General features: G+C 37.2%; 1 protein-coding gene across 8 annotated transcripts in view; it reads left to right on the top strand.

Moving 5' to 3' along the window:
- Positions 1 to 17,244, top strand: part of INVS (inversin) — a 99,982-nt gene that overhangs the window by 31,460 nt on the left and 51,278 nt on the right. For all 8 annotated transcript variants that reach the window (XM_080582793.1, XM_080582792.1, XM_080582790.1 and 5 more), the window contains 2 exons: positions 11,655 to 11,828; positions 16,126 to 16,293. In XM_080582793.1, coding sequence (XP_080438919.1) covers positions 11,655 to 11,828; positions 16,126 to 16,293 — 342 coding nt within the window. The remainder of the gene's footprint in view (positions 1 to 11,654; positions 11,829 to 16,125; positions 16,294 to 17,244) is intronic.

The raw sequence follows: 17,244 nt of genomic DNA, 5'->3' as shown, positions 1-17,244 counted from the left end.
GAAAAAACATTATAAATTAGGACATTAATCAAAATTTTTGCTAGGAATGGTGAAGAATGTGAATGTAGGAAAATGCAGCTTTTAAAAAGAAAGACTAATATATTTCAGAGATATTTTCTTCATCTTTTAACAGTACTCTTAGTTCAATAGCGTTTAACCTAGAGCCATTTTGATGAAGAAAATGAATATAAAAACTATTTTTTGTACTCATTTTTGGGGGAAGGAGATTAGTGCTTGCTGACAAATCTTTCAAGTCACTGTGCAATATTTCTTGAAAACTTGGACCTAGAGTATTCACAAAGAAGTGGGCAGTGATGCTGTAAATGTGGATGATGTGTAGTCAGGTTTCCTAGTAAATCACCAGACTGTGTTTTGGGTACTTGTGCCTGAGTGACTTCAAAAAAATCTCTATAGGAAAACGAGTCTGTAACACTAGAAGAGTTCGACTGGAAATTAGAATGCTAATTGCATTTTCATTCTTGAAGTGCGTTTTTTACCTGAAAACAACTAATTTCTGTAAGGTAGATCATACAATTTAGAGCTCACGAGCTGGAAACACTGCACAGAAAAAGACCATGGAAAAATGAGGTCAAGAACTGTAAGATATAAGCACCTATTTTCCTTTAACTTATCCTGGGAAACAGTTTTACCTTGGCTTTTACAGCGCTGGTCAGTTTTTGTCTCTATTGTATCCTTTGACCGGGTGCCAGTTGATAGTTCTGGCTATTCCTATGGAAACCGAGATAGCGAAGCCAATCTTGCGAGAGGCTTTGGGAAGAAGAGCTCTAAGTTCAGACACTGCCTTGCTTTCAGTCAAAATGTCTGATGGTTAGAACTGGTCTCAAGTCATACTGGTGCTGTTGGCTGATGTATTGCCTAAGATGCTTTGCCAGATGGATGAGTAAGTTCAACTTGGAGACTGGTAAATAAGCTTTACAGCTGTTTGGCTGTCTGAGGGGTTCTCTTCAGTTGAGCGTTTTTACTTTTGAAATGAGGATGTTGCTAACAAAGTAGTTAAGAGGTACGCTGTGAGATTAAACCCAGTGTCAAAATCAGCGGTGGTTTTGCCGTGGTTGACTTGAAAGGATTAGCGTAACATCACGTTTAATTCTTTCAGTGATTTGTTGGGCAGAAGGCGTTGCATCATCCAGAGATAATAAACAGAATCACAGAATCATTAAGGTTGGAAAAGACCTCCAAGATCATCAGGTCCAACCATCCCCCTACTACCAATGTCACCCACTAAACCTTGTCCCTAAGCACCACGTCCAACCTTTCCTTGAACACCCCCAGGGATGGTGACACCACCGCCTCCCTGGGCAACCTGTTCCAATGCCTGATAATATTTTTATACCTTCTTTGTTTTAATGAAGAATGATTAGTCCAACTGTTAAGATTTATTGTAAAAATATAATAGAATAAGGCCATGAAGATGATCAGAGGGCTGGAGCACCTCTCCTATGAAGAAAGGCTGAGAGAGCTGGGGATGTTCAGCCTGGAGAAGAAAAGGCTCTGGGGACACCTCACTGTAGCCTTTCAATACTTAAAGGGGGATTATAAAAGAGATGGAGAATGACCTTTTTACTCTTGCAGATAATGATAGGACAGGGGGAAGGGTTTTCTACTAAAAGAGGGGAGATTTAGATTAGAGGTTAGGAGGAAATTCTTCACTGTGATGGTGGTGAGGCACTGGCACGGGCTGCCCAGAGAAGCTGTGGATGCCCCATCCCTGGAGGTGCTCAAGGCCAGGCTGGATGGGGCTTTGGGCAGCCTGGTCCGGTGGGAGGTGTCCCTGCCCATGGCAGGGGGTTGGAACTGGGTGGGCTTTAAAAGTCCCTTCCAGCTCAAACCAGTTTGTGATTCCATGTTTCTAATTCGTTCCCTATTCGTAGTTTGTGTACCAAAATCATATTTATTGTGGCAGAGATGGGGAAAAAAGTTACTAGGAGCTTGTATTTGTTTCTAATTTTGTCTATTCATCATAAGTAGCAACTAAAACTTATATTAAAATGTATTAACATTTAAGCATACTAAAAATTTTATAAATGCGGTCATGAGTTTATTTGCTCAATTAAGAATAATATGTGTTGAACTTAAATGGCAATATAGGATATGATAACCAGAGTGACAGCCTGCCATTTTAATGGTGACTTTACTCACTCTAATTAGAAATTGAGGTTCTAAGTAACTATATTGATTCCTTCCCCTCCCCCAGAACTGTTTAAAAATAATAATCAAATAATAAAATGAGCAGTGGTATTCAAGGCGTGCAAGAACGGTGCAGTCATACATGTTTAAAGTGTAGTTCCTACAGTGCTAATGACGGTTGTAACCAGGCAATATTAATTCAACCTCAGAGTACTAGAAATCAAGAAGTTTCACTATTTCATACATAGATAATTTTTCAAAATCCAAGTGTTGTTAATCTATAACTCTAAATAATTATTTGAAATCTAATTAACATTTTTACTCGCTAGCCTATATTTTAATAACATTTCAGAAGAATTCTTGTCAGATTTCTGGCAGTTAGCTGATAATATAAGCATATCAAAATACTTCTTTTGATGTTTGAATTTCTTGTGCTTCTGGAATAGTATTCTGTTTCTGTATGTATATTAATATATATCAAATTAGAATTATGATAGTCACAGCTCCATTTTTTTTTATAAGTGTTTGATTTGTTCCCTGAAAACTGCTAACTACCTGGCAGGTGTTGCTGACAAAGTCCATCATATGCTCCATGTCATTCTAAGCAGTTTTGGATGTTTTGAGAACATGCGTCTTCTCAAAGGGATGCTAATAGATGAAACAACCTCTAAAAAAGTGTCAGTTAGCATCTGCACAGCTCCTTTTCCTTCTGAAGATGTTACAATTCTTGGTTTTGAAGATCTGTGATGAAGTTGTTATGTGGGGTGAAGCATCCTCTCTTCTACACTTTCTTGCTGGAAAGAGTGAGTATAAGTAAGTACATTTATGTGTATAGTAGGAGTAGGCCAACGGCAGCAGTTTCTACACTGTCTGTGAACATGAGCAGACTACCTCCAGTTGCCATTTTTGTTTTAAAGGGGGAAGCTCATGTAAGTGTTCACCCTTTTAATGGCTTAGCTAGCAATTTAGGAGTTCAGATTCTTTGACTTTCACAGTTTCTTGAAAGCATCTGATTAGCAAAGAGCTGTTCTCAACTTCAGCTGTAGCATCTGTGCTGATCTGTTGGCAGAGCATGCTAATACAGGGCAAGGTGGCTGCTATATTCTGTTTAGGTTTTAAGCTAGAATTGAAGTGGCTTTCATGTCGTTCATGTTTTGCTTGCATGTTGTTCATGTTTTGTCCCAGTGAGTGTCTGAGCGCACAGTACAATTTATTATTTGTCACTGTGTAGCTTTATACCGACTTTAGAGACACTATTAAAAGTATCGCTAGCTTTGTGTTGGACATGAGCAATGATTGCGTCTTATCTCCATATAAATCCTGATTACTTTTAAGGAGTCCTGGGTTTAAAAAGCTTAGTATCTAATCTGACTGTTTAAAAAACAATCAGACAAACCCATAGTAATCTATTTCACTTTTTTCGTTATCTTAGAATATGAAATATTGTATTTGGGGCAGAATGTGTTTCTTTGGAAAAGCGGAGCAGTGGCCTGACACGCTAAATTTTCATGCACACTTTTAGCTCTTGTTCTCCCCCAGGTTAGGTCTAAACCAAAGGAACAGTGTATATTAGTGAATATGTGGGTAATAAGCTACGATACAGTTTGTTTTCCTGCTCTCAGGCTGTTATTTTGTATTCAGATATACTTTCTTAAATATGGTTTGAATTTAAAAAGGAAAATTAAAACACTAATAATATTTAAAGACAGTAAAAGTGTGATCACTACCCATACTATGACTGGTGTACTATGCGAAAAGCAGACCTGTTTTAACTTAATAATTAACTCAGCAATGATAATTTTGTAGTGTTTTGTTTGTGAAAGAGTAAAAATAAGTGAATTATGTATTATATTCCTCTGAAGAGGATTTATTGATTGTTAAATAGTCTCTCTTTATGAAAGAATATTGAGAAAATTGTAATAAAGCATTTTACATAAGTGCTGCTGAATTAATAATGAATGTATTTCAAAAATCAAAATTTAATAAGCTAATAAATTATTAAGCTATGGTGGAATATATAATTATCAGATATCCTAAGTCCGTACTGTCATGGATGGTGGACTTGCTGTACCCTTACTCCTTCTCTGTTCTCTTTGAATGCACTCCTTTAAACAAGCAGACCTTTGCACTCCCTGCTTTTGTGGTGACTTTTATTCTTCCACTTGTCTGCAGCGTTCTGTGCACTCACTGTCTGGGCTTGCTTACTGCAATTCTTTCTGTCAGGAGCTGTGATCAATAGTTAATATCTGATGCTGATAAGTCTCATTTTAACAGTACACAAACAGCAAGGGGCAAGATGAAAAATAATTTTAATCAATGAAACATTCTTTGGGAAACATATAATTTGCAGAATTTTGTGGCCTTGTGATTTTTTGTTGTTGTGTTTTTTTGTTGTTGTTTTTGTTTGTTTGTTTGTTTGTTTTAGTACTGGTAGATAACGTTTTAAGTAGGGAGGAAAGTAGCTTACAAAAGTAGTCTATTTGACCTCAGTAGCATGCAAGGATTTAAAATAAGTTTCTAAGGGATAAATACATAAATATAAATTGAAAATGGGGTGAAACTTCATCAAAAGTAGGTTCTTCAAGATTAACCCAACATTTTGCTAACTGATTTTCTGGACATAAATTCAACAGATAGCCTTTTTAGGCCTGTACGAAAATGTGTAGTGTAGTGCTAGGTGGAAAATTGCAGATAAACAGGAAATTAGGAGACAAAATGTAAGGTATGGTGAACAATTTAATAATGAGCTGAAAACAAATACTGCTGCACTATGAACAATGAGATTGCAAGGAGCGTATTAGAATTCCTCAACAGTTGCACTTGAATCTACCCTTAGTCAATATTTTTCATTAACAAACTTGGCATCACAAGTAGTACTTCTTCTAAGGACACCAAGGAGTGGCACAAGAGAAGGCGTTATTATCGGCTGAAGACAGGGCTGGATGTGTAGGATACCAGAAGTATGAGAATGCTGAAACTAATGGAAATGGTCAGAAATGTGATAGCCCGTAACGAAGTTTCATGTGCAGGGGCAGGGGGACAGAACAATTTATTCTGTATGTTGTGAACCTTTTATTTTAAAATGACTGAGAAGGATGTCAGTGTGCCAACGGATCAATTGATGAAGCAAATGCGGTCCTAGTGTAAATATCTTGTCAGATACACCTAGCAATAGAGAAGTAGTATTGCTATTCAGTAGGCTGCTTTGTGGGACCTCTTCTGGTACGCTATGTAATATCTTCTTGCGTGTGTTCCAAAAAATTTGTTTAAAGTAGAATGAGTGCAGAGAGCTAGAGGTATTTAGAGGAGAAGGTAGGGTTTAGCCTTTGTTATTGAGATAAAAAGACTGATGCTCGTTTAGGTTTTAAAACCTGCACTATACTTTTATAGGTATAAAGAATGTGGGGGGGAAAAACACATTAATTCCACTTAAATATCTAGGCATTTGTTGAAAAGGATTAGATGTCTTTACTCCCTGTGGGTGCTGGAGGATTGGATTCAGTATCCTAGAGGCTCATTTTTTAAGTTCGGTTCTGATTTGTGGTTTATACATAAAAAATTCTTTTCATGAAATTCTAGTATTTCTTTCTGTTCTGCTGGAAATATATGCCCTCACCCCATCATCAGGGCTTATGACTGTGTCTGCATTGGAGAGCCCTTAAAAACCACCTCCTTTGTAAGGGGCACTTTTAAATTGCTTTATGTTCCTTTGATCTGTCTTCCCAGAACTGGTGAAGCAGTTACCTAATTTTGAGTTGGACTCAAAGCAGCTCATGGTTTAACAGCTTGGTCTTCTTTTTAATGACCCATGCCATGTCTACCAGGAAGTTATATTGAGAGACTGGGCTGCCTTTTTTCTAGCTCTCTTATCAAACATTATATTTGACTAAATCCTCACAAGTGTGACTGTGCTGTAGCAGTCAGTAGTCAGCTCATGTGCGGCACGTTATAAATTATTACAAATCACTCTTTCAAGTCATGTTAAATATTTCAGATGGGTTAGAATTGTTACGTGTTTTGAAAATGTGGTCTCAGCAATGAAGAGAAATAATGTTTTCCCCACATATTGGCCCCTTTTAACCCGCTGATGATGAGGTGCTGGTAGCCTATCCACGGATGTGCTTTTGATGCCCGAAGAGGTGCGCATGCTCTTCTGACTATGAATATCCAGGAGCCATCAATGATGAAGCTGCTTCAATATACACATTCTTGGTATTAAGATAATAATGAGTCCTCCACTTCAGGTGGTGTTTTATTGTACAAAACAAAAGTCAGTAATTCTGGTTTTCACATTTATGTTTTTTATATAATGTTACCTTAAATGTCCCTATTTGACTTTCAGTTCACAGAAAGAAAATTGTATACATTTTACAGGAACTATACTCAGCTTCTTTTTAATTCTGAATCAGAAAAGCATCAGATTTTAGCCAGCTAAGAGAAGGAGAGGAAGTGAGATGTTCCCAGTAAGTACAAATTGCAGTTGCTGTTCTTTTGTCTCCCCATAGTGGAGGAGAGATTGACTGCTGACGCTGAGAGGCTTCTACTGATTGTAGTGAGTGCTGTATGTGACCTCTCTGCTGGCAAGTTCACTCCTGTGGTTTTTAGAGGAAATGTGTATGATGTCTCACGCTTGAGGAGAGAATGCTTTGTCACCTGCTGAGGAGGTTAACACTCCTTCCTGTACGCTAAGAAACTTCTGGAAGAATTTCCTTACATGAAAGATAACACCTTTCACAGAAAGCAGAATTAACTACAGTAATTTGTTGTTAGCTCTGTGTTAGTCTAAGACTCAGGCTTTATCAATGCCTCTTGGAAAGTATTACATTATCTACATTTATTGGAAAGGTAAATTTAAAAAAAAAAAGTCCATTAACAACTCTATATATTTCCTGTGCTGCTAGATATCGTGTGGGGAACAAAAACATCTGCTAAATTGTCTTTTATTTTGAGTACTGGAATATTTGCACAGCTGTATTTTTATGATAGTGCTTTATATATGCTAGGTTGGTTGGCCTATGTGCTACCTACTTCCAGAGAGCCAGCTAGTGGAGATGGGTAATGCTATTTAAACCTTCCCAAAAGTGATACCAAAATAACGATTGTTCTACATGTTGCAGTACTACTGAACTGCTTTGTACCACAGGGCAGGAGGAAGCTGTGTCTGCTTGTGTGTTTGAGGGGCTGAAACCTGGTCCAGAAGGACTTCAGATGTTAGCGTGGCTTCACAGTGCTGCAGGGATCTCTCTCTTTATGTATACTCCATGTGCCCATGTTAGGTTCAGCCATGTCAGATATCCCGTTGTCCATAGGGACATGCTAGGGAAGAAGAAGACTGCTGCTGATGCAAGAAAGAGAGAAAAAAATGTTAATTCCCTGCCCTTTCCACTGCTGAGTGAAGCTAATGTTCTCAATGCATTGGTAATACAGCCATAAGTAATTTCGTGATCAACCTACAGCATGAATCATAACACCAATGTTACTAGTACAGGACCTGCTTTTTCATTACTCCTTCACTTAGGTGGCCATATCTGTTGGGTTGACCTGGGCCAGGTGCCCACCCAGCTGCTCTCACTCCCCCTCCTCAACAGGATGGTGGGAGAAACTAGGTTGAAAAAGCTCCTTTAGATAGATGAGAAAATAAACATGTCCGTTATATCAGAGGCCTGGAAAAGTAGGTAGATAAGAGTTCGCTGGAAATTTTCCACTAAAACTTGTTCCTGGAAGTAGACTAAATGAAAATACCAGACAATTTTTTTTTTTCTTCTGAACGAACTTGCAGTTTTGGGGATAACTTCTTCAGTTTCAGGGATAATCTGAATTCTGGTAAATTCATTAATTCTAAGATGTTTCTCGCATTGCTTTTTTCTCTAATAAAATATTCAAGAAAGGAAACTCTGACTGCTTAACTGTTAAGCTCGGGGTCCAGAACTTTTCTTCAGTCATTGCTTGACTGCAGAGCAAAGATAGCTTATTTAACTATCTGTCTACCAAAACCTGTTATACTCCATCACAGTTAGTATAAGTGGCTGAAATTTTGAAATAAAAGTATTTCTTCTGATCAGACAATCTTATGCTGAAGCTAGTTGTCAACTTGTCTGGAACTTTACTGTAGTTTCCATACAGAGTTGACTGGGCTAGAAATAATTTTAGTAGGATATGGAGGAATTTTAATAATCAGAACTAGAAGAGTAAACTTTGGCTATCAAGAACTGAGTCTTCTGTCTTGTTTGATCATAACATTTTCACATAGCATAACAATCATTTTAGAGGAACTAGCAATTGTTAAGACACCACAGACTGGCCCAAAGTGCTTCATGATGCTCAGGTGTGTCTTCTGAGTGAAAGGTAGCAAGCTTCAAGCTTGTCATACAAGAATTTTATAAAAATGAAGGAATTAGGCTACTAAATGCTTTTCAGATTAAGCATACTTCTTCCCCCTTCCACCTAGTAAAACCTAAATTAAATCTGCCTTCAACCCATGTCTATTATATATTTATAAATTTAATCAGTAATCAGTTGAAGGTGAGGAATTTTTCCTTTGTCATTAATAAGGACAGAATTATTTTCTAGTGGGTGAAAGAAACACAGCAACATTTATGGTATTACTAAAGAAAAAGAGCAGCAGTCAGAAGTAAGGGTACGAATAAAATCATTACAACTAAGTAATATAAAAGGATGTTGTCCTTACATTGGTGTTGTCTGTGATGATGTTTTAATAAACAGTCTTAAATCGTTTGGAAGAAAGAGTATCTTTCATGTTTCAGAATGAAAGGATTTATTAAAGATTAATTTCCTAAGGAGGGGGATTTGTTGGTAGCTAAGCATGCAACAGAATAATATAGTAGTAACTTGTGGAAAAATGGTAACAGCAAAAATAAAATAAGAGTACAGAGAACAAAACTCTAATAATAAAAATGCACATTTCCCAGGTTTTATGTATTTTCTTTTATCTTTCACTCTTCTTATCAGCTGAATTCATTCTAAAAGCACGGTATATTTGTAAATCTTCCAGTAAGTATCCATCAACAAGAGAAAATCAAGTTTTTTTCTTTCACACGTATGCATGGACATCGAGTAGGAAATACTGAAAACAAAACAAATGTATTATCCTCTGTGATGGAGAATAGCAACTATATTTCTTCCAAGACTAATATTCTCTCAAGTTATTTAGTGTTGTCTTCCCTAGTCTAATTCCCAACCGCAGCATGATACACTGCAATTTTAGCTTTTCTTTTTTTCTTTTTAATGAGTTTTCCAAATCTTCTTATATTTACCTGTAAAATATGGTGGTAATAATGAGAAGTTTTCTTACCCCTAACTCATTCTGAAATGTATCACTAATTCATTTTGAATGTGTTCTGCATGGATTAGTAGCTGTGCAGACATTATGCAGTTCTGCACTTGCACGTCAGTGCCTACCTTGGTGCGTGTCTGTGTGTTAAAAGAACAGAATCCTAACCTTATGCCTCCCCTGACACCCAACAGAAAAAAAGAGTTAGTTACTCACTGCTCGCTGAACTTGCCGTGAATGTAGTTGAAGAGCTCAGTAGCTGTGCTGTCTCTGGCAGCAGAAGTTTGCATTTTCAGGCAGGTTTGTGGTGTGGGTTTTGGCAGACTTTTCTTGTAGGGCTTTCACTGAAGAGCAAGGGTCAATGACAACAAACGGTAGAAGCATGAAGAGGGTATTTTGTCTGAGCCCATTCATGATTTGTCTTCCCTGTTTTGTATTTTAAATCAAAATGTAGCAGGAAAAAAAACGCACACGCATATATTTTAGGCATACTTGGTGAAATCCACTGTGCCTACATAAAGCTCAACTCATCCATTTTTATTAGAAAAAGACCAAAACAGTAACACGTGAAAACTGCCCTTCCAATCTTTATGGTTGCTGTACCACTCTATGAAAAAGGAAGCAGAAATATTCTTATGCCCTGGCACTGGATACTATGGGTGCCTCTGGAATCCTTTGGCCCATCTTTGCACTTCCATTATTAAACCTTAGTGAGATGGTTTCATGGTGGGCTTGGCAGTGCTAGGTTAAAGGTTGGACCAGACTATCTTAGAGGTCTGTTCCAACCTAAATGATTCTATGATTATGCTGACAAAGTTATGCACAATTCTGAATCTTATGGTATACAGAAATGCCCCCGCTCATTAGCATTGCTTCTACTTGTCTACATGGCTACCTTTTTTTTTTTCCCATTGTTTTTCCAAAGGGGCTAAGTTAGCGTACAGGATTTATGAAAGTATTGTAAGAGACTGGAATATGTTAATGTGCAGGCCATTCATAAGCAAAAGAATCCGAAGACATGACTTCTATTGATCTGTGTGTCAATTTGTGTAATTTGTGGTTAATTGATATTTTAACTTGTCAGTATGTGAAACTGGCAAAAGCTAGTATTTGGGGAAATCTTAAGAGAGCAAAACTGTGAGACAGCACACTCCTTTCTCTTTAGGAAAGTTGAGGTAGCAGGGGGGTTGGGATGTTTAGAATACAATCACACAAGCTTTTCTAGATCTAGATGTTTTGCTTTAGTAAGTTATTGCTCCAGCTGTCTATTACTGGTCCTCAACTGAAACTTACTGCTGAGGGTGGTTTCAGAAAAACTCAGTAGGCTCAGTATTGAAGTGGAAGCATCAAAATATCCTGTGTAGCATTTCAGTTACGTGTGAAAACCTCCAAGCAAGGGGCAGTAGAAAATCAAGTCTGGTTATACCTTAACTTGCTACAGCTTCTCAATGATTGCATGATTATATCCTCGGTTTTTGAAAGGCTTCCTCAATGACTTGAGAAATAGAACCAAATTGTTTTCTTTGGGATCCACCCTCAGTTATTGGTCACAGGAGCATTTCTACCTTATGTCTTTTGAAAACCTAGTAAGTCCAGAGTGTTAGGTATTTTAAACGAGTATTACAAGGCTAGCTGTCCCATCCATTCATCATGCATACAATAGATCAAAACTCACATACACTTCTCTATTTAAAAATGTAAGAAACAATCGCTTTTTTTCCATGTATGTTTTACTCATTCAGATGAGTACATTTTATCTCTCTCTGAATCATTCCATGTTATTCTTCTTCCTCTCGTTTTAATAATTGTAGTTGGTCTTCATGTTTAGTTATATTCTTCATCTGATACCTGTCTGTCTTGCTGAAACCACATCTAATGGTTTTATTTTGGTTTGTGCATGGTATTTCTGGAGATTAAACCACTGAGAAACTGACAGTATTGCAGAGTTTTCTGTCTTACTGAACTAGGTCTTACACACACTCCTACAGGAGGTTACATATCTGATAGCAAATAGAAAAGCAAACTTAAAAATCAGGAGTTACTGTTTATTTGTTTGTTTTAATATTTATTGTAGGTTTCCAAAGCCTAGAGCTGCTGATGGTTTTTTTGTTATATTTTTTTTAAAGTGCTGTGATGCAACAGTAAATATATCTAAACAATATAATCATTTTGTTTAATAAACTGAAATACATTTCTCATATGTTTCCTTACCCAGGGAAATTACCGCTTTATGAAACTTTTACTGGCTCGTCGAGGGAACTGGATGCAGAAGGACTTAGAGGATATGACACCATTACATTTAACGACACGTCACAAAAGCCCAAAATGTTTAGCTTTACTGTTGAAACACATGGCACCTGGAGAAGTGGATACTCAGGACAGAAACAAGGTAAAAATATTACCTAAAGACAATACTTGTAGCAGCTTTAGAAATTAGATTTACATGAAACAGTTTGAGTGAAAAATTATTTCAGTACTTTAAGAAAATTTTTCTATGTGAAGTAGTGCCTAACATGGGTATTATAGTGGTCACCATTAGAAATATTAACATTTTCCTGATGATAATACGTAGAAGTTCATTGTACTTCGTTCACTGACGGTCATGTTGAGAGTACTTATACTCATACTCCATGAGTTTTACAGTCTAAGTCTTTCTGTAACAGTCTGATCCTTGTTCGAATGTGGATAGCATAGGCTTATCTTGCCTTTTTCTTGGAAAAAACTCTACATGTGAAATGGATATTCATCTGCCTTTGTTATCTGTCTGGAAATCCAGAGGCTCCATTTGGAATTCCACTCTTGAACAATGATGTGGGAGGTTATACACTATATGTAGTGCAAATATTGTCTTGAGTTTGCTGATGTCCCTTTGCAAAGTCAAGTCATGCTCTAACCCATCAGTAGAATTACCAGCCTGCTTTAGAAACACACTGACTTGTAAGATGCTCAGGAAGAATCTACTGATGCTTGTTAAAAAGGGCTGTTATTAAAATGACCAGCCAAAACAGATCATGGATCTTAGAAATGATACAGTTCTTAAACAACTGATTTATTATTACTCTTTTTACAGAGATGATTGCTAACCCACAGTAATGACATGCTAACTCATTTTAAAAGAAAGAATAGTTTTTTAGCATTTAATAACTTGATTTTTGTGATCAATGTGGTCCTTAAAGTTGAGTGCTTAGCGATGTAGGATTTAAAACTTTGGTGAAACGGTTGCCTCTATTAGCACAAGTGGAGGGGTATGAGGAGACATAGAACACATTGGTTTTGAATGAAACAGATTCATCCCTCTTGTTGGCATGTTTGATGCATGTTCTCTTTGAGAGATGATCATATTGTCTTCAGTGGAGAGATTTCTAGTAATTCTTACTGCTGATTTATTAGTCTGAGAATGTGTGATTCAAATATCATGCGCTCAAGCAGTTTACATATCCTGAAATCTGAAAGAGGCTTCTTCTTTCGAAGAATCCAGAGATATAGGTGTTTCCTGAGCCCAAACTTTTCCCCAGTGATATGGAAACAAAAAGTTAGACATTGTGAATGTAGACAGCAAATGGAAAACGAAGGAAAAAAAAAAAAGGAACTACCATTGACAAGGTAGGCATGGATGCAGCTGTTACTGATGATAGAGGCTTTTTAAGCATTCAAAAGAAATGTGTCCTCCATACAATTTGTAAGTGATCTTGGAACTCATGCAAAAACTCTTCCTACCAGGCACTAGTCTACCACTTATTCAAATGTCAATGCCCTGATCAAGTGTACTTGGATCACCTCTTGTTCAGCGTACCAGTTTGGCAAGACAGGCCTCAGCGAATGCACATCATTCATATCTCATGTACTATGTTTTCATTCTGTCATAAGAGGACGTAGTAAGTGAAGAGGACTGGACTTTCTAGTGGTGTTACTATTTAAACTCTGAAATCCTATCATGAAGGAAGCAGGATAAGACATCTGCAAGCCCAGTTTCCACCAAATGAATCTCCTGTCTCCTCCAGACAATAGAGTTGAACGCCTGTGCCCTAGCAATCAGCTGTTTGCCTTCCAGGATATTCTAACATGTATCATGGAAACCCTGGCTATAATTACAGCAGTCGTTCTGGAGAGGTCATGCTGACTTCCTGACCGCATTAATTAATTAACAAAGGTATCTGGAGACCAGCCAAAACCACTTAGGAACCGTGCCTTTTGTTCAGCAGATTTCCAAAGCAGTGTTAAAGCATTGCCAGATTTTCCACAAAATGTACAGCACTTTTATTCCAGTTCCTGTCATGAGTAGTCACAGTAGCAAGGATGGAATTCAGGCTGATGAAAGGCACTCTTGGGGACAGAGACCAACAAGTTTGACCCCGTTGGGCACATCGCTTATTCATTTCCCTTACTGCAACTCTGTGCATCAAGATCGTCAAATATAATTCCTGAACATGAGAGAGAACTAGTGTCTTTTATTTATGTGTAGGCAGTTGGCTGAAAAGCAGGTTCTAAGTGAGAGAAGTCAGTAAAGAAAGACTGCTTTGGTCTCTTGGTAATCAAAAGTTTCTGTGTTCATAGTGTGTGTCAGTTTCTAGGGATACTGATCAGCTCCACCTAAGAAATAATATATGTTAACTTTTCACAGGTTTCTACTGCTAGAAATTTTTCAATACAAATCCTGACAGGCTATGATGGTTTGAACGTGTTTTACGATGCTAGGCTATATGTAATTGTATGCAGCGTAAGTTTTCAGACCTTTTCTTGCAGCCCCTCTAGTTATGCGTCAGAATGAGCTCTTTTTCAGTGAGCTACCAAGTCAACAGAAAGGTTGCAGTATCGTACTATGTTACCATGGTACAAAGCTAACAGCTTAAAGCAACAAACACAAAGAATAGACTCCTTTTTGCCTTTCTCCTTTACAGAGACATTAAGAATAGGCTACTGAACTCATACATTCTATCTCACTATTCAAGGATGCTAATCCAGGGTATCACACTCATAGACACAAATGACCTGCAGCAGTTATTTCTCTCTGTTTTCAAATCAAAGTGCCACGTAATATCTTGCTAGGATGAGGGTAAGGGAAGAGGGATGGAGAAATAAAATTCATTCTGCTTCTTACAGCCCTCTGCTACGTGTCAGTTGGGAGAGGTGTCTGATCAATAAATTACTTGTTAATATACTAGCATTTCACTGTCTAAAAAAACCCATTGGTTTGCTCATGTAATTATGAACATTGATAATGCATGTAAAAAGCCACTGGCAGCCAGGTATTAGCAGTAGGAGTATGGGTGGCCTTTTGATGTTTTATTGGACTACCGTTGGTCAAAATACATTAGATTCAGTGATACTCAATGTATAGAATTCTGAGTGATCAAGGACAATGTCAAAACCTTTGCTCAAGATGAATCCAAGTCCAATGTCAATATTCAGTGCCTTCTTCCTCGGGAAGAAAGTAATCTTTTATTATGCTTTTATTTTTATTATGCTTTTATTATCTTCTATTATGCTTAAATATATGCTTTTTCATCAATTCCTATCATTTCAAGAGTTTTCTAAATTTAAGAGAGACCAAACTAATCACTGCAGTTCTGTATAGTTCAGCTCTGGTGTTGAAACCTGCTTCCAGTGATTATTCTAACATGGACATGATTGCTTAATACCAAGATCCAATATTTTCTCCAGGCCTGAAATTGCTGCGCCCAATGACATTGCCCTACTGGCTACTATTGCCCTATGGATAGTATTGTCTTGCCATAGTCCAAGAAATCCTCATACAAACAGTCTGCTACCAGAAATACTTATATCCCAAGCATAACAACTTCTCAGTGTGGGTGTCACATATGATGGCATGGCTTAGACCTGATTCAAGCCTCAGTAGCAAAGATCTGTGAGTATCCACTCTTCACTTAGGTATATGGACCTATTGCTCAGGTCTTTTTAAAGCCTGTTCTCCCATGATTCTGAGTTGTCATTCACCCTAGGCACTTGTATTCTATTTTCTATCAATCCTTTTTATTTTAATATAATAAAAGATTGGCATTGTTTAAAGCTGGTTTTACCTGGGATTAATGTCTACTCTCTGTATAGAATGTCCCTTACCAGAAACCAGTATTGAGAGACTACTGTATGCTTGAAAAATACCAGGACTGTTATCTTTACCCCACATGAGGTATTTTTTCAATGTAGTGATATCAGTGCTAATCATTTGATAACCCTCCATCTCCGGTTTCCAGATGTTTTCGAATTGAGCTCAGCTCAGAATTCTAAGGTATATTCTAAGGTATATTCAGTATTCTAACTGGGGCAGGTTTATGGTTTATTCATGTTATGCACAAGAACTTAAAGAATTTTAGGATTTATACGGAGCGAACAATGTTGTTCTAAGCAGTATTACCTACCTGAAGCACTTCTGTGACTGCAGTGAATCTGCAACATCCCCCAAAAGTGTAACTTTAGAACATCCGTTCTTTGGGTTGTGAGTAACTGTACTTCAGTAATATTTGTTAATCATTGGTAAAACAAATCATCAGGCTGCACAAACGATATTGTAGTGATAATGACATTTTCTTTTAGCCCTTTCAACCTCAAATACTCTTTCATTCTGTGAAAATATAATTAAATCATATTTTATGTTCTAACAAACTTTAATATTCATCTTGTATTTATTTTTCACCATGCTTGTAAAACTTGTGAATATTGTGTTCCAGCAAACTGCATTGCATTGGAGTGCCTACTACAATAACCCAGAGCATGTGAAACTTCTCATAAAACATGATTCAAATATTGGGATCCCTGATATTGAAGGAAAAATCCCGCTTCACTGGGCAGCTAACAACAAAGACCCTAGTGCGATTCACACAGTGAAATGTATTCTGGTAAGAAAATCTATTATGTCTTTTTGATATTCATTACTTAATGTGATAAAAACATTTTTGCTTTCTTGAAATTTTTCATTCGAGTCCATTGGCTCTTTGAAAATTGAATCATTTGCTTGTTCTGTTATCGATAATTTGTTAAGAAGTCATCTTAGATATGTTTGCTATATTGATGGGAGTTTCTTCTTAGTTCTGTAGGTGAATATCTTTGCTCTAAATCATGGTTTATGTATATTATTTTAATTAGCTTGATGTGTTTAACTGTTCATTTTGTGGGGGAGGGAGGGAGGAAGGGATTGCCAGCTCTCCTGGTTAAAATGTCCAAGTCATATTACTCATCTCAGTTACATCTTGCACAGTGAATTCTCTGTTCTGTGTCTTGTCTTCATTATTTGAAAGTTTATTGCTAGTTAATTGTGCTGAAATATCGTATCTTGTCTGTTGTGTCAGAACTCTAGGAAACAGTTGATCATTCATCAGTCAGCCCTTGATCAGTTTATTGAGAGACTTTCCAAATATTTCTTCTGTACAGATTAAATAATTTTTCCTTGATGGCAGATTTTCTAGTTTCATTTTCTACACTGCCATAATAAGTACATTAAAGTCATGTCCTTAGCTTGATTTCCACCTCAATTTTTGTTCTTTGTAAAATCCCTGAGTTTCACTAACATGGAAGGATACAGAAGTCTCAGTTAAATTTTCCTCTCATATTACAACAGTCTCCCTGTAACTCTGTCTTTCAAATGAGTTTCAGAACTAGACACATGCTGGTTGTAAGCTAACTATAATGACTTCTATGTCTGTTTAAATCTGCTAAAAAGGAGATATGGACTGCTGGATTAAAATTTAGACTTTTCCAAACTTTAGATAGTCAAGATAAATGTTTTTAGAAGTTGCAGTGGATTGGCCCCAGCCAACAGTAAAACAACCACACAACCACTTGCTCGCTCC

Source organism: Anser brachyrhynchus (genome assembly GCF_964034855.1).
Source record: "Anser brachyrhynchus genome assembly, chromosome: 2".
Lineage (NCBI taxonomy): Eukaryota > Metazoa > Chordata > Aves > Anseriformes > Anatidae > Anser > Anser brachyrhynchus.
This window is presented reverse-complemented; position numbering and strand designations above follow the sequence as displayed.